General features: G+C 41.3%; 1 protein-coding gene across 1 annotated transcript in view; it reads left to right on the top strand.

The window, feature by feature from the left end:
- Positions 1-23,815, top strand: part of ptpn9a (protein tyrosine phosphatase non-receptor type 9a) — a 28,553-nt gene that overhangs the window by 1,812 nt on the left and 2,926 nt on the right. Inside the window, exons 2-12 of the mRNA XM_061035918.1 lie at positions 8,889-9,032; positions 14,104-14,193; positions 17,672-17,796; positions 18,073-18,178; positions 18,839-18,949; positions 19,989-20,305; positions 20,938-21,025; positions 21,375-21,444; positions 22,198-22,276; positions 22,584-22,734; positions 23,356-23,563. Of these exons, the coding sequence (XP_060891901.1) occupies positions 8,889-9,032; positions 14,104-14,193; positions 17,672-17,796; positions 18,073-18,178; positions 18,839-18,949; positions 19,989-20,305; positions 20,938-21,025; positions 21,375-21,444; positions 22,198-22,276; positions 22,584-22,734; positions 23,356-23,563 (1,489 nt within the window). The remainder of the gene's footprint in view (positions 1-8,888; positions 9,033-14,103; positions 14,194-17,671; positions 17,797-18,072; positions 18,179-18,838; positions 18,950-19,988; positions 20,306-20,937; positions 21,026-21,374; positions 21,445-22,197; positions 22,277-22,583; positions 22,735-23,355; positions 23,564-23,815) is intronic.

The raw sequence follows: 23,815 nt of genomic DNA on the forward strand, positions 1-23,815 counted from the left end.
TCTGAATCTTAGTCGGTCAACCTCTGCATCGCAAAACTCATATTTATTACTAGAGAGTACAATACAGAAAGTAGCAAGATTAGATATTAGATAAGTACGCATGGTTAGAACTTCTACAGTCTTGCAATGGATCACAGCTTCATTAAGATTTTTATATGTGGATTCGACTTGATAGGCATGACTGTTTTTTAAGTTAAGAGTTGTCCCAGATGATTTGTGTACCTCTTTTTTATAAACTAAAGTCTACATAAAGTTGAATCAAGACCTCTTTAAAACATTGTCAACAACATCGGAATAGACTCCGGGGAGGTCGGATTCTTCACAGCTATTTCTGCATTATGCTGCTCAAATTGAAGCTAGATGTATCTTTAGTGTCTTTGAATGGTGTTTAGTTGAAATGACCACTCAAGGCGGTAAGCACAAGCAGTGCAAAGCTACTAGAAACTGAAGCACATGGGCAATGTTGGTGTTTCACTGGAATCTTCCCTTCCTTGCAGAGTGCAGTGACTGTGTGGGAATAAGTCAGTTTCCAGCTGTTAGGTCTTTAAGTATGATTTCTTTTAAGTCTTCTCCTTCTTCTTCTGTGGTGCTGGTAGTGCTCATGCTCTCTCTTCCGCTGACTCCTCTCATCATCTGGCCAGCAGAAAGCCTTATCTGGCTACTCCATTTCCTGTGTGAGCCAGGGCCCCCGCTAGGGTACCGGACGCCCTCATTACATCCACAGCCTGGTGGGGGGTGTTTGGTTGGTGTGTGTGTGTGTGTGTGTGTGTGTGTGTGTGTGTGTGTGTGTGTGTGTGTGTGTGTGTGTGTGTGTGTGTGTGTGTGTGTGTGTGTGTGTGTGTGTGTGTGTGTGTGTGTGTGTGTGTGTGTGTGTGTGTGTGTGTGTGTGTGTGTGTGTGTGTGTGTGTGTGTGTGTGTGTGTGTGTGTGTGTGTGTGTGTGTGTGTGTGTGTGTGTGTGTGTGTGTGTGTGTGTGTGTGTGTGTGTGTGTGTGTGTGTGTGTGTGTGTGTGTGTGTGTGTGTGTGTGTGTGTGTGTGTGTGTGTGTGTGTGTGTGTGTGTGTGTGTGTGTGTGTGTGTGTGTGTGTGTGTGTGTGTGTGTGTGTGTGTGTGTGTGTGTGTGTGTGTGTGTGTGTGTGTGTGTGTGTGTGTGTGTGTGTGTGTGTGTGTGTGTGTGTGTGTGTGTGTGTGTCTCTCTCTCGGGAGTACACATGGCTGTAGGAACTTCATTCTAAAGGCAGCTGTTAAAAGCATTTCTACTAGACTCAGGGGGAAGGGGGAGTTTATGAGTTAGAGAGAGAGAGAGAGAGAGAGAGAGAGAGTGTGTGTGTGTGTACGCATCATGTGCTTTAGAGAAAACGTTCGTTCTGTTTGTGTATGTGTGTGTTCGAGTCTACTCCCAGGAAGCAGTGGAGTGAGAGGAATTGGGGAATAGGGAGAGAGTGACGTTATCGACTTCCTGTTTTGGTATTGACTCGTGTCGAATGGGACTCGCTGAAGTGAGGCCGCTTGGCAACAGCAGTCCCATATTTGTAAATAGATCCGTAATCAGCTAGATTGTGGACAGAAAATGTCAAGGGCAGCCACGAGTCGTCTCTTTGACATCACAATAAAGGAAAGCATTGTAGCTTTTCTCTGCAGCGGTGAAGTGTAATCATGATGAGGCAGAACACCTTCACTACACTTTACCTAAACCTTCAGTAAAAACATCTAATCATGATGATGATGATGAGCCATTAAAACAGCCAGCGTGTGCAGTCTGACTCCCTCTGGCTGGAATGTGAACACAACAGACATTATGGCATCGTAGAAACACAAATGACCCGTTCTTGAAACAAAGGAACATGATGGAAGTGAGTAAGACAATACCGTCAATCCATTTGTGTCAGTAAGCCGGCATGTGCAATACCGAGGTCCTGGCACTGACGCTTCTAAATAAAAGGCAGCTATTAATGAAGATGGTCTACCACATAAGCATGGTCCTGTAAAGTTGTATTAGTGGATCACAATATGGATAACATCATCTTATCATTTATCTAAATGGAAACTTTAATTATTTTATGAACTGCATTTCCTGTAGCGTTCAGGTCGGAAAGGATAACTCATGTTAAGTGATCTGTGGCAAATGATGACTATGCAATCATGACACAGCAATTCTGCAACATCTGACATACATTTTCAGTACTATTATCACTATATCTGATTAACTGAAGAATACAAAATTCCCCTTAAAAGGGTAAAGTGCAGGATTCATGTATTATTCACTGTACATTTTTTTTTTCACCTCTTATCCTGCTCCATCCTTTAACTTATTTTCACCGCTGTCATCTTGACTTGTGTCCATATTACCCTCCTTTGTGTCATGAGCACCACTCTGACAAGTCATGAAGTATTGACACGGTTAGTCGAGTTGGCACTAACCCTAACCCTAATGTATTAAAATAGCTATATTTGGAACCAGCGATCCGATAACTGTATCTCACTACTCCAGGATGTTGACTTATTTCTGTATCAGTATTTTGTCCCACCCCCTTACAAATATGTGACGGATCATAATATGACACAACAAATCAATTGAAAATGAAGTTGATCCAGGGTGCCAGATGGCCTAGCAGTTAGGTCAAGCACACCATATGGATGCTGTAGTCCTCCAAGCATGCGACCTGGGTTCGAGTCTGACCTGTGGCTCCCTTCCTGCATGTCATTCGCCACTGACTAACTCTAACCACTTTCCTTTCAAAATAAGGCAAACAATAGGTCCAAAAGTAAATCTGAAAAAACAACATAATCCACAGTAAATGCATATGCCAGTTGAATAATGATCACTCTTTTACTTAAGAAAACTCTTTAACTTATTCTGGACACCCCTCAGTTTATTTCAGGTTCACAATGGGTGTAGACCAAATTTGGCTCTCGACCATTAAATGAACCTACTACCCAATCGGTTCAGCTTACAGGTGGCTTCTAGAAAAGATAGGTCATTTCAAACATAAAGTTCATGTTGCTTCTAGTTCAAATGAATTAAAGATGTCACCGTACAAAACGTGACCTTTAGAATTAGTTCAGTACTTATCCAAGCACAGATTCAGGTCAAAAGTGTCTCCATGATCGATTGTACAGCCAGATTATTGAACTTGCCCCAACAAATGGTTTGGATTGGCCGCCTGACCATGGCTAAGTCAGCTGGATATCTGTCTACCTAAACGAGCAGATTCATGTAGTTCCCAGGCTCAAATATGAATAACTGTAGGGTTTAATAGTCTTTTTTAAAAAATGAATATATTGAGCCATGTAATACATAAGTCTCCCAAAGGAGAGATTTGCCTTTGGCACTTGGAAAATGCAGCTGCCCTATTTTGTTTTTGTACATTTTAAACAACTAAACGTTTTGAATCAATCAAGGTATACCAGTGTCACAAAATTAATCATTGTTAATAATGCCATAATGTCATCCTGGATATTGAATTGCAAAACATTGATTTTGCCTTTTCCAAAAGCAGTTGTAGGTGTCAAGCTTTTTTAAACCAACTGTTGCTTTCTATGGATAACCAGTACAACACATTATCTGACCGTCTCTTGTATCATGGTACGTGCAGCGGTACTTCTAAATTGTATGTTATATTATTTTAAGAGTGTTCATCATACCACAGTAACAATGTCAAACATGTAACAGCACAAAGGGAAAATGGATAAATCATGGGTTTCAGGGATCAATCCAACCAACTCTGTGGTCAGCTGTTGCATAAAGCCTGAGTGGAATATGGTTGGATGGAGCACATTATCAGTGTTGTAGGTGGCAGTTTGCTAGTTTATAAAAAGCACATGGATGATACATTCAGACCAGCTTAAAGTCAATGAGTACAGAATGATAGCAGTAGAAGACAAAGTTTAAAATGGAGAAGTACTTCACATTCAGATAAACCTTTGAGTTGCAGGGGTTAAACTTATCTGTCCTAGTTAGCTGCCATTGAAGTACGTTTTTTTAAAGCAACATGTCTTAAACATTGTTTGTTCATACTTCTCAAATGTCAAGATATTTTTCTTTTCCTTGTCTCAAATTATACTGTATTCAAATTTGGAGGGACCAAAAGGCTATTTGAAGAAACACCATCTTGGGAGTTTATGATTGACCTTTGTCATTGTGTTCAGACTTTTATAGACAAAGCAATAAATCCAGAAAAAACTCATTAGATGAATCAATAACTACTAAAATAGTTCTCTGTGCATTGAAAATTACAAATGTGTGACTAAAGCTGTCAGTGATGTTAAAAGAGTAGTTATTAACTACAAATACAAGTACCAAGTGTTTATTATCATAGCAACTTTCTTAGTATTTAATGAGTGCATGATTACCGTAAGTGATTTCTGAAACAGCAAGCTTTGCACGTGGCAGCACTTTTCCTGTGATGTCATGGCTGTTCCTGGTAGTAGGGAGTTCTCCAGGTCATGGTGTCCAATTTCTCTGAACCTGTGGATTGGCAAAGAACCAAATGCAACGTCATCCAACTCACAGCACAGCTGGTTCCTACCACAGTGAATTAAATCAATTGCTTATTGACATTCACTGTCAACACCACCAATGAACATAACCCCTGACAACAAATAAGATTGTGTAATGCCAGCTGTTTACTGGAAAGCCTGAAGCCACTTGTTTAAAACACCCCACTCTCCATTCATGAACTGAGGACACAAAGACAGCTGACCCTGTACTAGTAAGACTTATGATCAGACACCGACCTTTTAGTCTGTCTATAGATTCATTACAGGCATGCTGAAATGAAAGGCTTTAAAAGAAGTAGTCAAGAACTTCTAGGAAAAAAAACATCTCCTGCAATATCAGAACTGGAGCAAGTCAAGCAAATATTTATGTATCCTCCAGGAATCAAATAAGTCACTCCTCCGCAGTGATTCTTCCACTGCAGTCCGCTCTGCTATCATGAAAAAACAAACTGGTTCATCCTCAAATTCCACTTTGGCGGATATGGCCCCTAGTGCAGAAAAACCAAACAAGACTGGACTTCTCCAGGAACAGAGGGTCACTGCCTCCAAGTTGGCAGGCGCTCCTTAAAAGGCCGCGAGAGGAAGAGCAGCTGTCAGAGAATTGAAATCTTGGAAACCCGAGTGTACCTGACAGGCAATCTGACAGGAAGTTGTCTTTGGCCAACAGAGAAGGATTAACACTTCACATCGCAACAACAAAGAACACACAGTCCTTAATGGGTTTTCTGTGTGGACTTACGGTTCAAACACAGAACCACAACATTTGGTTAATAAATGTTTTAATGACCAAAGCTCTGAAATTGTGATAGAAACAACGATTGACAAACTGACATATTAAATGTAATGATTTTTTAAAAAAGCCAATCGGCCTTCTTATTCCCATGAGAAAACCTTGTTACTCCTTTGCCCCAAAACATCTCCAAGAAGATCCAGATTTATAGTCTTGTTGACACCATAAAAAATGTGTAACGGCACTATATCTGTAAATAATTTACAACATAAAAGGGAAGTTCACAGAGGCTGATTTTACCGCCTATCCGCTTGAACCACACCTACTCTAAGATGACAGATGATTTAAGTCAGGAAGTCAGCCACGAAAATCAATGATCTGATGTCCTGAGTCGTCATCTTGCCGTCTGTGTCCGACCAAATCAATGACTCCCAACAAATTGCACATCGACTTAACTCCCTAGTTATGTAAATAAAAAAACATTAAGTGACCAAAGACTAATGGGAAAGTCATGAGAGGGATAGAAACTGTAAGATATGCTTCAATACATTTTGGGAAACTTCTCCGGGGTCTTCTTCAGTGGTTGGAGCGGTCTAGGATGCCGTAACACTTAAGTCACATGATAACATGTGGTTAAATGCTAAAACGGTTCTTGTGACTTATGTGAATGACCTCCTTGATCTTTCTTTGGCCTTTTGCTGGCTTCTGCTCAGTGACTTGTTTGACCCTCTCCCAATTAATGCTGTGAAGTCCAAGATTCAGTTTCCCCTTGGGGATAATAAAGTGTTACGTTATGATGCGTTTAATTGCATTGTGTACAGTACCGCACCGTACGGTACGTATCCAATGGTAGGTCTGGTATAATTAGATATTAGTCCTAAAGACTTGGAGATTTGGTCGAGGTAGTCGGTGGACCTTTGGAAAATAACTTGTTAAGTGTTCGTATTGTGTGAATGACTAATTAGATATATTCTGTCACAGTACTGCACTTTGCTGTATGAATATAAAGGCTCATAGTAGGACTGTGTTGTGTACTTGGAAGTTTAGAATCAGAATCAGAATCGGGTTTTATTGCCAAGTACATTTAAACATACAAGGAATTTCACTTGGTGTATTGGTGCTAAACAATTAACAATCAAATAAAGCAGAACTAGCAACAACTTAAATAATACAGTATAAGAATCTATTAAAATATATAAAATAGAACTAAAAAATATAAATATTAAGAAAAAAACACAAAAGGTGTAATGTAGGAGCTGTGCAGTGGACTATGAGAAAAAATCATACAGTGTATGTAACCTACTCACAGAGTGCATGTAAAGAAATAAATTTAAAGTCCAAGAGCAGTTTCAGCGTTCACATCATTACTTTGATGTTTAGTAGTGAGGTCTGAAACATTAACTCGTCCTCTTTGAAGTTTGAATAGTCAATATTTGATGTAGATATCGTGGAATCGGCTTGAAATGATTAGAAGTCCATTCACTTCTATACTGAACAACTCAGAATTCAGAGTAACCCCCCTCTGCACCCCCCCTTCCCCCCCCTCCCATGAGAATCGGATATGAACCGACGTCAGGCCTGTCAGGTGCAATCATCCCTCATCCCTTGCATGTTAAGGCGTCTCCGAAGAGCTGAAGCTGCAGGCCCTCCTGTCTGTGAAAGCCCTGGCTTTCCTGAGGAGAGACAGTGGCATCCTGTCTTCGGGGCTCAGTGCTCGTCAGTGATCGTTTTGTATTCCTGAAGAGCCGCGGACTCCCAGAACTTGACTTCCTGTCTCCCATGCATGCCCCACCGAGCCTCCACAGAGAAGAGTAACCCTGTGTTTAAGCGTGAGCTTTCACTGCCTCCTCTGTCGCCTTTTGACAATTCACTGGGTGCTGACTCGCTAACTCTGTGGGCGCTCAGGGTGGTGGGGGTGGGTTCCTGAGGGACAGTATAATACGGGCAGAGAGGAGGACAGGAAGCTCTTGAAAGACTGCTGGCTAAATGCATAAGTTATTTGCAAGACGGGTGGAAGGCTTTGATGGTAAACACATTTTCCAGAATACAAGTGCAGTGTATCATATTACTGATTTTCATTGCTCATATCTCTACAACAAGGGGGACACACATTTTTCTTTCTTTTTTCTTCTTTGATGTTATTTCTTTTAAGTGGCTAAAACTCATGGATCACACGGCTGCATTTTAGATGAAAGGTATGCCTTGAAGGGACGAAACCTCAGAGTGTCACTCAGCTCTGCAGTCTCCCTCAAATCTTTGTAGAGCTTCATAGAGCCTTCAGTTCTTTTTGTTTTGGTTTTTACAGCACACATCTTCTGTTTTGGTTCACTCTCTAATCGATTGTTAAGTTGTTTTCAGTGGACAAGCTTTAAAGGAAACCCTAAACATTTTCTTACCAGGACTAGATGGCTGTCAGAGGACATTTAGTGGACAAACCTTAGAATTGGTGTGCTGGCGAGGAAATCAGAGATTACAAAAACCAAAAGAGAATAATGGGCATATATGTTCAACAGCTGATGAGAAACAGACTCAATGTTGTTTGGTATCTGCTGGATGTGTGAATGAGCCGCCATGTATGATATCGCTAACTTAAGAGTTGATACTTCAGTTATGTTTCCACTTCCCACCCAAGTGGCCAAAAAAAACATAATTACATGTTTCAAAATACAAAATTCTTGAATGCCAAAAACTTTGAAAATATATAATTACTTTAATCTGTCTAACACTAAACACTAAACGTCAAGCTAAACATAATTTATAACACAAGGTCTCATTTTTGGCTCTTTTTTTACTTTGCTATCTATAGGCTTCAACAAAATCCCAAGAGAAAACTAATCAGCATCGTGTTCATGCGTCATGCACTGGGATAACATTTCATGAGTGTGACGGCTGCTTTGTCATCTTCTTTGAAGTACAGAGGAACAGAAGACAAGAATTTAGCTCCAAAAGTATCTCATTTAAAACCTTTTTTTTTCCATCTGTGTTGTCCGTTCACCAATGGAAACATTCTTCATTAGTTTATACTAGTTGACAACTGTCTGTGTCTGACTGTGAAGTACAATGTAAACGTCTGAGCTTGTTGCCCTACTTTATTACAGCTTCATGTCACGAGCACCAGTTCAGCAGGATTCCATCTCGCTCGTCACTCGTGCAGTTGCACTGAAGAACTATTTTGAAAACGTTCCTTTCACTGAATGATTATCCCTGTTTATCTACGTTTATCTACGCACTGCCACTGACATTTTATCTTTTACCTGTCCTTTCTAACTCAACAATGTCCTTTTTATGTTTTTAATGCCCAAACTCTGTAGCTGCAGTTAAGACGAAGATGATTCACCAAAACTGAGGAACAACTTGTGTTTTTCAGTTGGCTGCACAGTTAACACATCTGATTTTGTACCTCCCTGTACTTTGTTTTTTTTCTTATCAACCTTTTGGCAAGCAGTGTTCCGAATCACCCTTCAGACTATACAGCAGTGCATGCGACGCCATTGTGGATGACTAACCAGGCCATGAAGTTGTCAAATATTATGTGAGGCTGCTGATAGCGCTTCCTCTGAGGATGTATCAAGTTTAAAGCCCAGTTTCACTTCCTTCCTGTTTGACCCCTTTCGATTACGGGGAGTACAGCGTTTGTGACCACATCTGTGTCTGTTTCAGGCTACCAGGCAGTTTCTGGAGGAAATCAACAAGTGGACCAGTCAGCATGGTGTGTCACCGCTGTCCAGGGAATTGGCCGTCAAGTTCCTCATGGCTCGCAAGTTTGATGTCCTCCGGGCGATTGAGCTTTTCCACAGCTACAGGGTAAGACGACACAAGGGGATCATAGAAATGAAAACTTAACTATCAGCTGTTTTTGTTTACATCCGCACTCTCTTATAGACTTATTAGACATCCACATCTCTTAGACAGATGAACAATATGTCCATACAAATACATTCTCAAAAACAAGGCCTGTCCACCTCAACACTTGTACGGCTGTGGCTCAGTTGGTAGAGTCGATCATCTCTCAATTGGCTCAGTGACCAGAAACGGATTGCTGAGGTCTGTGACCTGTGTGTCGTGTGTGAGGGGAGACAAATGGACTGACTTTTGTGAGGTTAAGAATCTCTGTGCTGTCCAAGATTAAAGGAGGAAGTGCTCGTGGACACCAAGAGTGGATGGATTGTTCTTGTTGCCTTTTTTTGCTCTTGAGATGTTTTGAATGGTTTGCTTCCTGGATAATCGTACAGTTGAGGGATCGTCACAGTTTTCTGGAACACTTGATGCTTCTGATGTTGGAGACACCACATCATTACCTCTGACATCAGATTTTGAATGACGGACTTTGCTGTCTGTCTGGCGCCTTATTTTGATAGATTCGATGACGTTACAGTCTGTTATGTTCTTCTTCACTCTCTTTTGACATAGACAAACATTTGAGCCTTTTTTTATATAACACAATGTACCAAACTACCCAAGACATCCATGTTTAATTAGGGGCTTTGCCTCGGAGAAAAGACTGATTTAAAAAGTCTCCTGATAGCCAGTAAAAAGAGATAAATAAATCTGTTACACTCTTAACACTGAGCAAACAAGTGTTTTAATCAAAGACTTAAAGATCTGTTTCTTTCTTGACTCAGATCACATGTAGTAGTAAAAGAAAGGAGGCAGTGACAATGATGCTCATGGCATATACTTTTCTCAGCATGTTCCACCAAATGTACCAAAACCCAAAGGCTGTGGTCTTTAAAATCAAACAAGGCAACAACAAAAACTACAACAGAGCATGCAAATGGAAATCCAATTAGATGTATTTAGACAAGCTGATTCATCTCAAACTATAACTGAAGACGTTTTGGGGAAAACTAGTTTCCACTTCTTTGTAGCCTAAATTTAGAAACATCAAATTATCATAATAATGAAACCCACACAGGAACAAATCTTTCTTAGAAAACCATGTATCAGCCCCTCCACAGAACCAGATGTTTTGTATTAGCCTTTCGTTTGCAGGATATTTAAAGCGCTGTTACGAGTTTCTTCTGGCACCTAACTGAAGTTTGAAATAATACCATGATGTTAAAAAAGAATTGAAAATCAGGTAGAGATATGTTGTGTGTATATATAGACCTAATTAAAAAAGTAGTAAAATGCCATTTTAAAGCAAAGTACTGCAGTGAAACTACACAGAGATACACGTTGACCTCGAGGTAGCGGAGTAGAGGTCAGATAGAGCCTCTTCACGACGCCCACAGCTCAGCAACACAAGGCCTTCTTCAGCGAGCAAACGCCTTTAGAAGCTCCAGCCAAGCAACAGATCGTCTAAACAGATGCACCAAAAACCTGGGGCCAGAGACACACACACACACACATAAGAACACACATAGACACAGACAAGCACACGCACAAACAAAAACACACACATATTTCAAAGAAGCAGCTTGAAGCTTATCATGTTGTAAGTGTTCATACAGCTGAGGTTATTGAGTTATGAGGTCGGAGTAAATGAGGAACTCAGTGTTTCACAAGGAGGCGCATCGTTCCCTGCATGCAACAAAAAAAAAAAAATGACAGAGCTGAGTATTTGTCAGGTACACATGACAGGTGGAGTAAATGACTTGGAATAAGGTTTCTCTTAACATTAGTAATCTCATTGAGAGCTTTAACTGAAGTATTGAATTGAAGTGCACAACAAACAATGCATCTCTTTTTGACATAGTTGATCTTCTGCTTTTTGTTTCCTCTTAGTTTACACTACTCTGAGCCAGCTCTCAGGGGTTAAACACTCTTGAACAAAAACACTCAATTTGTTATCTGGTGAGACTCGAGCTGTGGCTTGATGTGCATATTTACTTTCTCATAGTTAGTTGGGATTAGTAGTTCCCAAAAGAATTAGACTGAAGGGGAAGTTTCGAAGAATATTGATATCCTCAGGTCGGTGAAATTGGATAATTTCATTGCAGTAGTTATCAGTGTGTCATGAACTATAAAATCTTTTGATTTACTTCAATGACATTGTTTTGCAGAAACCCGAATTGCATACTTATCTAACAACTGAACTACTTCAATTCAGAGTTGTCTCTTCGTACATTCAGCATCTTTTTTTTTTTTGTGGCTTTTTGTGCCTTCACTGGAGAGACAGGACAGTGGATAGAGACGTAAATCAGGGAGAGAGAGAGAGTGGGGAACGACATGCGGTAAAGGAGCCACAGGTCGGACTCGAACCGGGGCCGCCCGCGTTGAGGACTATAGCCTCCATACATGGGACGCATACACAAACCACTGCGCCCCTACATTCAGCATCTTCATGCATTTGACAGAGAAATATGTCCCATAAGAATAAAGGGAAAAAATATATCTATATTCACTGTGCAAGAACTATAATGAAGTCTCAATATCCTAAAGTAAGTACTTTACATTATGCATCATTGTGATATAATTAATTTTTCTGCCAAATCAAACTACAAGCATTTGAACTATTTTCACCCAAACATTGGATGAGGTTCTGCACCTTGTCGTCTTGGAATTGATCGTGATTTGTGAATTGTGGTTTTGCATCAGGCTGCTCGAGCAGTGGTTGGCGCTGTGGCCTCACAGGGAGAAGGCACCTGGTTTCGTATCGCCGTCGGACAGGAGCTTCTCTGAGTGGAGTTTGCATGCATGGGTTCTCTGCGGGTACTCCAGCTTCCTCACACAGTCCAAAGACACCATGCTCGTTGGGTTAATTGGTGACTCACTCAATTGTCAGTAGGTGTGAACGTGAGTGTATGTGTTAGCCCTGTGATTGACTGGTGACCAGTCGAGGGTGTAACCCCGCCTCTCTGCCAATAACAGCTGGGATCGGCTCCAGCTCCCAAATGGGAAAAGCGGTATAGATAATGGATGGATAGATTAGATTTAGCCTCAGCATGAGTCACAGAAATGTTCAAAATATAAGAATAAAGGTGCGGGAAACCCAAAGATATGCAATGTCCCCCTTATGAGGAAGCAGGAGATAAAAACTGACAAGGGATCTTAAGAAGCTGGCTGTATATCTGTAAGTGAAATTGAGTGAGTGTAGTTGTAGGACTCACTGAGGCCAGAACATGATCACATGTATCTGTGTCCCCTACTCGGCACTGAAGTAGCAGCTGGTGGATTTGGCCATATCGTTAGAATCAAAATGGAGAATGATGATTGCGATAATTTTGTCCATAAATGGTCCATACTGCTGTGAGTTTCATCCGAGGCCAATTTGAACGTACAAAACAGGGTTTATGTGCTCAAGTTGATCTACCGCAGTGAACGGAAAAGTTCCCCCAGCTTCTCATTCAGACTCTAATGAGCGGAATAGCTTCAGGGCACTGCAGGATTGAAGTGAACTCCCCTTCAGTCACCAGGTGGGTTTTTAACTCTGCCATGAAAAGTTTCCCTGCATAAACACGACTCATTAAAGAACGCTTTGAATGTGACTGTGAGTAGGATTAGTCTCCCCTGCCGCGCTACGCTTCATTTAACTCGCTTTAATGCTGTGTCAGCGCCACGACACAGGCTGATTTTTTTTGATTTTGTGAAATGCTTTTTAGGTCGTCGAGGTCGAAGAAAGAGGCCAAGCTGACATTCAGACTGAGGCGATCAGCTGCACACTTATCGATGCCCAGTGATTTGTTAATTGTACTAGACAAGTCAGAAAACGTTATATCTATCAATCAATCAATCAATATTTGTATAGTGCCAATTCATAACAAGTGTTATCTGGAGATGCTTTACAAAAGAGAATATGGGATAATATGCAGGAAGGATTTCTCCTTTGTATTATGGCGTTCCTGTTGCCCACACTTCCTTGCCGCTGAGGTGGAGGTCGGAGCAGGCCGTGCTTGAATGAGGACCGCTGTCGTTGTGTGGTGATGGCTGGGCGTTGGTTGGCAGTAGTACCAGATTGCCTTGTTGAAGGTTGGGGGAGCTCCGTCTACTGGAGAGCCTGGCTTCTGCTGCCGGGACAACAAGCCCCCCCCCCATATGAGAGCTCAGGAGCGACAGAGGGGAGGGATAAGAGCTCAAGGTGCCAGATCCCTCGGCAGTCTAAGCGTATAGCAGCATAACTAGGTGCTGGTCCATACGGCACAGGCCGGGTAGATATTTTTGCCCACCCTTATTTAACACATTGTTTAAGAATCAAACCAACAATATATAGCAGGTTAACTAGAGAGTTGGTGTTTTTCTTGGTCTCAGTTCATTTTAACTTGTCGGTCTCCAACATTTGCTTTCATTGCGACGTCAATCAAAAAATTGGAGACACTCGGGCTGATTCTCAGCTGTCAGGTAGACATCTTACAGGAAGGCATCAGGTCTCTCTGTAGAGCTCCAATATTACATTACATGGAAGACGGCCTCCCTCTGCTATCATATTATCCTTTATCTTTTTATACTCCTCATATCAGATATCCTTCTTTCATATTTGTCTATCTATAAAGGGACAAGAGCTGCAGTAACTGTGAATATGATGTTTCTACCAAGCCTTCTTTAGGCTAGGTCTTTCTAGGGTTTCATGATGCTGCTCCAGGTAAAAAAAGAGATATTCATGACTGATTCCTGTCAGAGTTTGTTTGAATATCCCTTAATCACAGGTTAAAGTCCACATTATTTATAACACAAAGACACCTAAAATAAAACAGTAAATGGGAATGACACCTCCCATGCTTTGGCCTCAGACTGAGTTCAAGAAACTCCTACACAACCTCCCCCGGGGGGAGGAATGGAAACCTTGAAGAGAGGGATCCTCCTGACAGGAAAGTCATGCGGATAATTGTCTATTGTTCACGGAGAGGAATTCACCTCAAAGCGACGGCCCTGTTGTAGTTACCACGCAGCTTGGCTTCACCTGCTGTGATCCTTTTTTTTTTTCTTCTTTCTACAGGAAACACGTCTGAAAGAAGGAATAGTCCGACTTCAGCCGCAGGAAGAACCTCTGCGCTCGGAGCTGCTCAGTGGAAAGTTCACTGTATTGGTAAGAAACCTTCGTCATTATGCACTACATGCCTTAAATGGGACAATCTGGTCTGATATATTACACAACAATCATGCTGTGTTATTGAAGTAATTGAAACAAAAGACTAAAACCAACACTGAGATTAGTTAGTTATACCTCTTTCCCATAGACCTCTATTGATCTTCAAAACATTGAAAACATGTGACCAGTGACATGGATTGCATTCCTGATATTCAAGTGGTATAAATGAAAGGTATTCTCCTTCATACACCAACTTGAGCAGCAATCCAATAGTTAAAAAAAAAACATTTGTATGTGCCTTTTCCCAGACCCTCTTTTCCTTGACCTTGGTTGAAAACACGATGTGGTCAAAGCAGCATGTAAAGAAACATTTAGTAAGGACTCTGGAAAAGTCAGCGTCAGAGCTGTAAACATAGGACTGCACTTACATCGATGTCTTTATGGATGAGTCTGTATGTGCAAAGATTTTTTTAGGGGGGGGGGTTGAGCTGCATGTGTGAACTCAACAGGAAACCATGAGTGAGAGGGCGGATTTGATCTTCATGCACGTAATGAAGCTGCTTCATACTTTTTTTTTTTTTTTTTTTTACTGCTTGCCATTAAGTTCATTGTCCAGAATTCTTCAGTAGTGATAGCTCATCCTGTGCATTCCTACATGTTGACATAATTCCATTAGTAAGGTTGGAAGTGAGAAAAAAAATGGATAATAGGATACAAATCTAAAAAAAAGGAAACAAAATACTTGCCACCTTGAAGCTAGTTGCCAACTAAACCTCCTAAAAATCAATGCTTATTGATATTATGATATCCCGCATTTAGACATCAGCTCTTATAACGGCTGCCATTAAGAGGTCATTGCCAGGTCATTTCAATCTAGCTGTTTTCACACATTCACTCCTGAATACTAGACTAGATCATTTCAGGATGCTAATGCGTGTGTGTGTGCGCGCGTGCGCGCGTGTCTGCTCGATGTGAATTCTCCGGAGAATATCCTGCTGTGTTCTCACATCTGCCCACTCTGATTTTCTGCAGAAAAAATACTACGGGTCTGTCAGGAGAAACTCCGGGTGAAGTCCGAACAAAAAATGTGGCTGTTTGCATTCACATATACAGCTCCTCCTGCAAATATCAGGACGTTTTCAGGAGTTTACTGCTCCGTCCGTCTAAGTGTCATGTTTTCTAAGTAGAACACAAAGAGTATAAATGTGCAGCTTCAAATAGTTTTCATCAAACACGCGATTTGCTTGATTATCTTCCACTTAAAACTTCAGTCTAGCTTTTTTTGAAAACTTATACTGAACACTTGGGACCTGGTCTACATCTTCTGTAGGAAAAGTGGGTTAAAATGCATGCTGGGAAAGAAGGTTTATGACACTCAAATATGTAGACTTAAAGGTCCCATATTATGCTTTTTCTGGTTTTATATGCTCTTTAGTGTGTTTTCCAAGTGTGCTGTGCATGTTTAGGCACATCTATTTGCAAAAATTCAAAGTCCGCGGAAACGCGACTTCTCCTACCTCCTCCTGTTAGCTGTAGCATTAGCCACATGTAACGCTCGGTTCTAGCCCCCCTCGATAAAAATGTGTCAGTCCGACGTCATTGTCAGTGTGAGATCACTGATCTCAGCTCATTGGCTCGTTGTGGCAAGCCCAGCAGCTCATTAACTTCTGTAGCACGCCCACGATATGCCGCAGCCTGCGGTAGCACAGTAGTGCTAAGGTGCTAATGTTTATGCTCCCCTCGGACGGAGCCAGTGGCTGCATTCCCAATATGGTAAAAGAGGCGGGACATTTCCGAGAACCGTGCTGAGCAACTGACCAATAACGACAGAGCGGATCGGCAGACCAATCAGAGCAGACTTGGCCCACGTGGGGTCTAACAGTGGGGGCTCAGCAGAGCGTAGCTGACGGACTCAGAGCGTAGAGGGAGCAAGGAGGAGCAGTACATGAAAACAGACACTTTTTTCGAACTTTAGCTATTTTGAACGTACAAAAGTAGGTACATAGATTAAATATACGAACCCCAAAAAGGGCATAATATGGACTCTTTAATGTTTAACTGTGGCTTTAACTAATGTTTCAGCTTACAAGACAGTATGTGGCTGTTCTGACTGAACAATGGAAAGGAGAGTTCAATAGCTCCAGTGCTGTTTCCCACACTGACAAACATAGGCGTTTTCTATTCAGCTTGTTGAGATTTCTGGCCTGGCTCGTTTCGAATATGTTTTCCCGGTAAGTTCACATTCTGTGTTTTTAATTAAAGTCTGAGGAGCAGTTAATGACTTACACTTTAAAGGAGCCATTACTTTCTAATGTAACTCGATGTTCATTGACAGAAAGGTTCAGGCTTTAATAATGAGAAGTGTAGGGTGCTTTGAGGGTGTGTTTAATTGACTTACTGATCTGCCAAGTGAGGTTTCCTGTGCCAGGTAAATTTAGCCCTTCTTGTCGCCATAAAAGATGCTCTCCCCTTTCAACACACACACACACACACACGAATACAAATAAACACACACTGCCACTCTGCTGTGTTTCCTTCCTCTTTGACGTGCCACAGTGGCATTGATGCTGCACATCCTCTTGTCTGACGTCGGGAGTCTTCCAGCCTCACCAGCGGGCTTCATATCCTGCCTGAGGTATTTTTAGCCCCCCCGGGGGAGAGGAACAGAGGCTTATTTGCTTACAAAGGACGTTTCTATAGTACCTCAGGTCAGCCGCTACATTCAGCCTCTTCTCTGGTTTCATTGACACCAGCTGCTATAAAATAGATCATGTATGATTTGAAGGAAGATCCTCTGGGAGAATAGAAATCAAGCTGTGTGACCTGCAGCATCATCTGTGACAACAATTCTTCCTCCTACTGAACTGTTGACAACCCACTTTGACTTGGCGAAATGCCAGCAGGCCGAATCTGAACCTAAGTGCCCCCCTGTGGTCACTGTTCGTCCTTTCCTTTTACACTGCTTAGGTATCCTTGATTTAAAATAACCCCAGTAAGCTCCACGACTAAAGCATCAGTGATTTCTTTATCTTTTTGTTTTTTGAAGAACACCCCAGTCTGGTATGGTTTCTGCATGGACATCAACATTCATGCATCTAATGAGAAAGGTGTGATTGTGGATATACAGACACGCAAACCCTCTGCACCTTCTGTTTTAAACCAGTCAGACTGTATTTGTGTATCACTTTTCATCCCACAAAAATGAAACTGAAAGTAAGGAGACGGTTGTCTGTCTGTAATGAGGAAACTCAGGAGCGAGTATAAAGCTGTTACAGTTCAGGAATATAAGACACTAATGAAGTACACTAATCCATGAAATATAACTGGAATAGGATAAAGGGACAATGTGGAGTGTAAAGTTTAGGTTTAATCCGTTCTATGTCCAGGAGTTTGTGTCGGTAGTAAAAAGAAAAGGTGGTTAACTTGTAGCATGAGGTAAATGGCTGATGTAACCTGTTAGCTTTGTGTATTTCAGAGTGTCCGGGACCCCTCAGGCGCCTCCATCGCCTTGTACACGGCTAAGCTTCATCACCCAAACAAGACAGGGAACCATGTGGTGCTTCAGGCCCTCTTCTACCTCCTGGATCGGGCCGTGGAAAGGTGAGGTCAATGGTTTGAGATCATTTACATGTTTTTATATTATTATCACATGCACTGAAAACGGAGACCAATATACATGTAAAAAAAAACCTAATTTGATCTTGATTAAAAGACAACGTTCACTGTTGTCCTTGCTTACTTAACTAAATTCAAAGTTACAAGTATTATTTGCTGTCTTTTCACTGGGCGTTTGGTGTCTCTTTTACACATTAGTCCAGTGGACTTGTTGATAACTAATGACATTAACAAAAGGTCTCACTTCCTGTTTGCGCTCAGCTTCGAGACCCAGAGGAATGGCTTGGTGTTCATCTACGACATGGCCGGCTCCAACTACACAAACTTTGAGCTTGACCTGAGCAAGAAGATCCTCAACCTTCTAAAGGTTGGAAATATCGTGCTGCATTTTACACATGTTGATATTTTGATAACGTGTACAGCAAATGGCCAGCAAAGGCAAATAGACATAGATGCTTAGACGGTGTACTATACTAACAGAATTAGATGCATACCCAGTATCTGTATTGCAAGGACTGCAGTTGAATTTTCTTGGTCTGTTGGATGTGATCCCCTTCCTTCTAGGGCCAGGTGACTGCATTCCTTTGATTTATGTCCCTCATCCTGTGAAGCAGCTGATAGATTTATAATAATAAAGGGGGGGAGGGGGGGGTGTCTTAAAGCCTGACATTAGCTGACAAGCAAAAGTGTTATTTTATCCTCATACCATCGCAATTGAATGGTGTTTATTTTTGCTGCGTACTAGGAAATGTGCCTCCATTTAAGTGAGCTGTGCTGTAAAGAAAGCAGTATGTCACCTGGAGTCAATAACACCAACACTTTAGTGGCCACATCAGGATCAATGGAGTGTAGTTTGTACCCGCATATTGATCATAAAACTGAAGCTGAGTCACACAATATAGAGTGGCTGTACATGTCTGCATGTGTCCTTTAATGAATAACTGACTGATGGATAACATACATTCTGTTGAATGTGGGATATATAAATTGGGTTTGTGATATATATTGTGCTGTCTTTCTCCACCAGGGGGCGTTCCCAGCCAGGCTGAAGAAGGTGTTGATTGTCGGGGCCCCTGTGTGGTTTCGAGTGCCCTACAATCTGCTCAGCCTGCTGCTCAAGGAGAAACTGAGAGAGAGGGTAAATGGAGGAGCCCGCTGCTTGTTTTCTAATAACTGCATCGTGTTTATGATGATACTTTTGAAGTGGCATGAACTGAGTGAGCAGGAAATTCTGTGCTACTAGCTATGTTTACATGTGCAAAATGTGTTCAGTGTGATTAAGACCATTCCAATTTGGGATTCCAACATCACTGTTTACATGGACGGTAAATAAAACAGCTAATTATGACGTGCGTATACATGCATCAGCAATTAAATTAGAATAAGACTCGTCTCAAATGTGCAGAGCGTCTGTGACTTCGGATGTCTGTTTTTTCCTTTTTTCTTCTTCTCTTAATTAAGCTGCAAGCTCAGCAGTACATACATGTCCTGTAATGGCCTGTAATAAACAGGGGGGGGGGGAGTGGGGATAATCAGACATGCACAGTTGAAGAGAGGGGCAAAGGAAGACCCGATCGGAGTGTGTACATGGATATTGATCTGAACAATGAGTGCCATAAACCACCCCTCTTGTTCCTCTCCAAATGAGCCTACATATCAGTCTCTTCTGATTGACTTGTTACCACGAACCATTTTTTATTCTAATCAGGCTTTTTATTCCGATTTATTTGTGTCCATGTAAACATAGCCATTGATTTTTTTCCAGTGATCGTTTGATTTGGGACGTCTCTGTAACCACTAATCCTGCCTGCTGCGCTGGATGTTAATGCTGGGATCACTGGCGCTGATCAGTCCATCACATTACTGTCCCTAAAGAATTGAATAAGAATGGATAACTTTAAAGAAAGTCCCCTGAACTGTAAATAGAATTGTTTTGGATTAGTGGATCCAATCAAGAACATTTATTTTAATGATTTATGTAGGATCCTAATAAGTTATTAGAGCATTCTTCCTGGAGTCCATACAAAAGAAAACATTGGAAAAGACAAAAAAAGGAAAAACAAATACAGTCTGACACAAACTGAATAAAGTAACCCCCTTATCCTAACCCTCTGAGTACAAGCAGGAGACTGAATTGTCTTTAACTGTCTGTCTTTGTCGATCGCTCTCTCTTTCAGGTTCAAATGGTGAAAATGGCCGATCTGCGGCAACACCTCCCCAGAGACTGTCTCCCCCAGCACCTCGGGGGCCTGCTGCCTCTCGAGTCATTCAGCTGGAATCAGCAGCTGCTGGCGGGTCAGAACGGCCGGGTCGACCCGGTGGACGAGCTGGTGGGCATCCCTATCGAAGATGCCTCCATTCACATGCCCGGTCCAGAGTCCATGCGCCCACAGGAGCTGCTGACACACCTTGGGAGGCTGCAGCGCTCAGGCATTCATTTAGAGTATGAGGAGCTCCGTAAAGAACCTCCGACCGGAACCTTTCACTGTGCACAGTGAGTTAACACGGCTTTAAAGACTTAAGGTTAACATCTGGAGAACTAGATATTTATCACTGAAAACAAAAGAGTACTAAATATAACTTAATGTTATAACTTAAAGCAGGACATTTGTTTAATATATCCAGGAAAAAATTGCTTACACAGAACAATAAAAGTTTTACTCAGAAATGATTTTCTTGTTAAGGCTACTTTAGATCAATAGGCAATAAATAAATTCACACCTTCTCTCGTCCTTGTTCCTTTCGTTGAAACAATTAAACAATAATTAATTATTTAATTCAAGGAAAATATATACTTTTAATACTTTTGGTCATTTTAAGCAGAAAATAACAATTTAATGGTTTTAACTTCTCGGAGGCGAGGATGTGATGTCTTTGTCATCTTCTAACCATTATATATTTAAAATATTAGATGTTATACATGGATATTTTATATTTATATATAGAATATATTTGTATTTTGAACTTTTGGCTGTACATAACAAGAAATGTGAATATTCTTATTTGGGTATTGTGAAATTATTTTTACAAAAGGAACTCCAGGTTGAATATTTGTAGAGTATCCTTCTTGCTAGAAGCTGGCTACTGTAGCGAGGGTCATTGGTAATTGGTTTTATTCGTACACAGATCTGTCTACAATCAGGAGAGGAATCGCTATGGAGACGTGCTGTGCCTTGATCAAACTAGAGTTCGTTTGAAACCCAGAAGAAACGAGGTTTGTTCTCTTTTATCATGAAACATCAAGTGTCATCCAAACAAAAGAAAAAGACTATCTGATCAGCTAGCCGTTCCTTATGTGCTCTCTGTTGGCTGCCAAGAAAAGTGCCAAGCATCATCATTTTGAAAGGCGGACACACTGCCAGTGTTCCGCTTCACAAGCATGCTGGTAATGTGTCCAGCCTGAGACCCAGTTACTGTGATCATTCTGTTGTGCTCACTCCACTTTAAAATCATTGGATTATCCATCAGCCTCATCGCAACCTCACATTTGTTTGTTTTTTTAACTGAATTGATATAATTTACATGGGGAAACAGTAAGTACCATCTTCATGTTGTTTCCACAGAGATCTGACTACATCAATGCAAGCTTCATGGACGGCTACAAACAGAGGAGTGCATACATAGGTACTCAAGGTATGGAAACTGCAACCTATATACTGTATGTGTTTATAGGTAGATCAATGGTAAATGGACATTTTTGCTAATAGTATTCAATTCTGACTTTGTGAGCCAAAACAAGGGTTTCTTTTTCAACCATTACATTCCCATTTTCTTGTAGAGACTGTGGGTGTAGCTTTGTAACTACAGCTTGGTCTTGGTTTTAAATAGCACTAGTCTCAGAATCGTGGTTGTGTTTTGGATTTATTTTCACTTTAAGTGACTTAATTTCCTTGGATGGATGCACAAAGGGTTTAATAAATGAACTGTTATAAAGCAATCCTGTCTGAATCTAATAAATCACATCAGCCAAGGCATAAAGCATCTCAGTAGTTCAGAACAAGATTGTCCTCCATTCACACTGAAATATCAGCACAAGATTTAAAAAAAGGGTGGCACAGAATATGTTCAAATACAACAGACCAAGGACTGAGCCTTGTGGTACACCTATTTTAAATTCTGAACATTCCCAATTGAGGAGTTATTTAAAATGGATTTGTAATGTTTAGCAAAATGTTGTGAATAAAAACTAATAAGCAGATGAGGGAAGGGTGTCTAGTTAGTAATCATTTCATTACCAAAAGATAACTGTTGACTTTGCATGTCTGGTTCAAGTGTGCCTCATTTTGCGGCTCTTCAATGTTTTCCAATGGATGTGCTCCATTACACTCATCACGGCCTTTACTGAAGTAATTTTAATGTGTTTCAAATATGCTGTTTTATGTGCAGGACCACTGGAAAAGACCTACAGTGATTTCTGGAGAATGGTCTGGGAACAAAACGTTCTTGTTGTTGTCATGACAACCAGGTAATTAGAGCTGATTTTTCCGAGATATTTGTAGTAGTTTGTTTAGTCAAAAAAAGTGCCCTCGTTATCATAAAAGTAACTGTGATCCAAATGTGTTTAATCACATACTGTGTGTGTGTGTGTGTGTGTGTGTGTGTGTGTGTGTGTGTGTGTGTGTGTGTGTGTGTGTGTGTGTGTGTGTGTGTGTGTGTGTGTGTGTGTGTGTGTGTGTGTGTGTGTGTGTGTGTGTGTGTGTGTGTGTGTGTGTGTGTGTGTGTGTGTGTGTGTGTGTGTGTGTGTGTGTGTGTGTGTGTGTGTGTGTGTGTAGGACAGAAGAGGGTAGTCGGAGGAAGTGTGGACAGTACTGGCCTCTGGAGGAAGGGGGACAGGAGGTCTATGGCCACATGGCAGTGGTTAACCAGAGAGTCGACCACCACACCCACTACAACCACACCACCCTCGAACTACACAACACTGAGGTACAGACGTGGACCACTGCAAGCATTTGTGATTTACCAAGAGGGTGGCTTAAGGGGGAGGTTTTGCATATGGCAACGATTTTCCGTTTATCAACAAACAACTTGTGGGATACATTTTTTTTTCCTGTTTTTTCCGGGTCAAATGGAGGCAGCATTGTAGCCCAGATGTTCTCCCCCCTGAATTCTGCTCCCCTGGGTGCAATGTTTTCATGATGTCTTGTCCTCCTTTAGATGATGCCATGGTATCAGCAAATACTCCAGGAAGTCACTACTCTTGAGCTTATTGTTTTTTAAACCTCTGTCTACATCCCGATATTAAAAAAATGACATATGAAGTATGTGCTGGGAGGCTGTCCATAGAAATCTTGCACAGAGCCAAGCTAGCAGTTTAAACTTGTTTCACGTCCTTAGTTTAAGACAAGCTAAGCTAAATTTGTGCTTAAACATACAGACATGACAGTGTTTTTGGTCTTGTTGTCTAACTTTTGGCAACAATGGAGGAGCTAAACCTATTTTCAAACACTAGAGGTGGTACAAGCCATTTTAAGAGCAGTACGCAAGTTTTCAAATGTGCAGGTATTGTTCTGCAAGAAGGTAACTCAAAGCATCTTATCTATTCAGACATGTGAACAGAGACAAGTGAGTCATTTCCAGTACCTCAGCTGGCCTGACTACGGGGTCCCCACCTCAGCAGTGACTCTCATCGACTTCCTGGGAGCTGTGAAGAGACAACAAAGGAAAATGGTGAAGGCTTTGGGACTTCAGTGGACAGGACACCCAATGGGACCCCCAATGGTGGTCCACTGCAGTGCAGGGATTGGGAGAACAGGTGAGAGTTCTCTACCACCTTTTACACCTCAACTTATTAACAAAATACTTTTCTTTTGGAAAATGCACACATCATGATTTCAAATGTTATGTAAGAGGCTTCAAGGGATCAGGTAATGGGGTTTAACACAAAATGGATGATATATTCAAGCTTTACTCAAAACTTGACCACACTAACCTTCAATTTTAGCCACATTTTTTACAATGAATCTAGTTTCCTAAGATCCCCTATTAAATATGTCATTGCTAACAA

Source organism: Labrus mixtus, chromosome 4 (assembly GCF_963584025.1).
Source record: "Labrus mixtus chromosome 4, fLabMix1.1, whole genome shotgun sequence".
In the NCBI taxonomy this organism is placed as follows: Eukaryota; Metazoa; Chordata; class Actinopteri; order Labriformes; family Labridae; genus Labrus; species Labrus mixtus.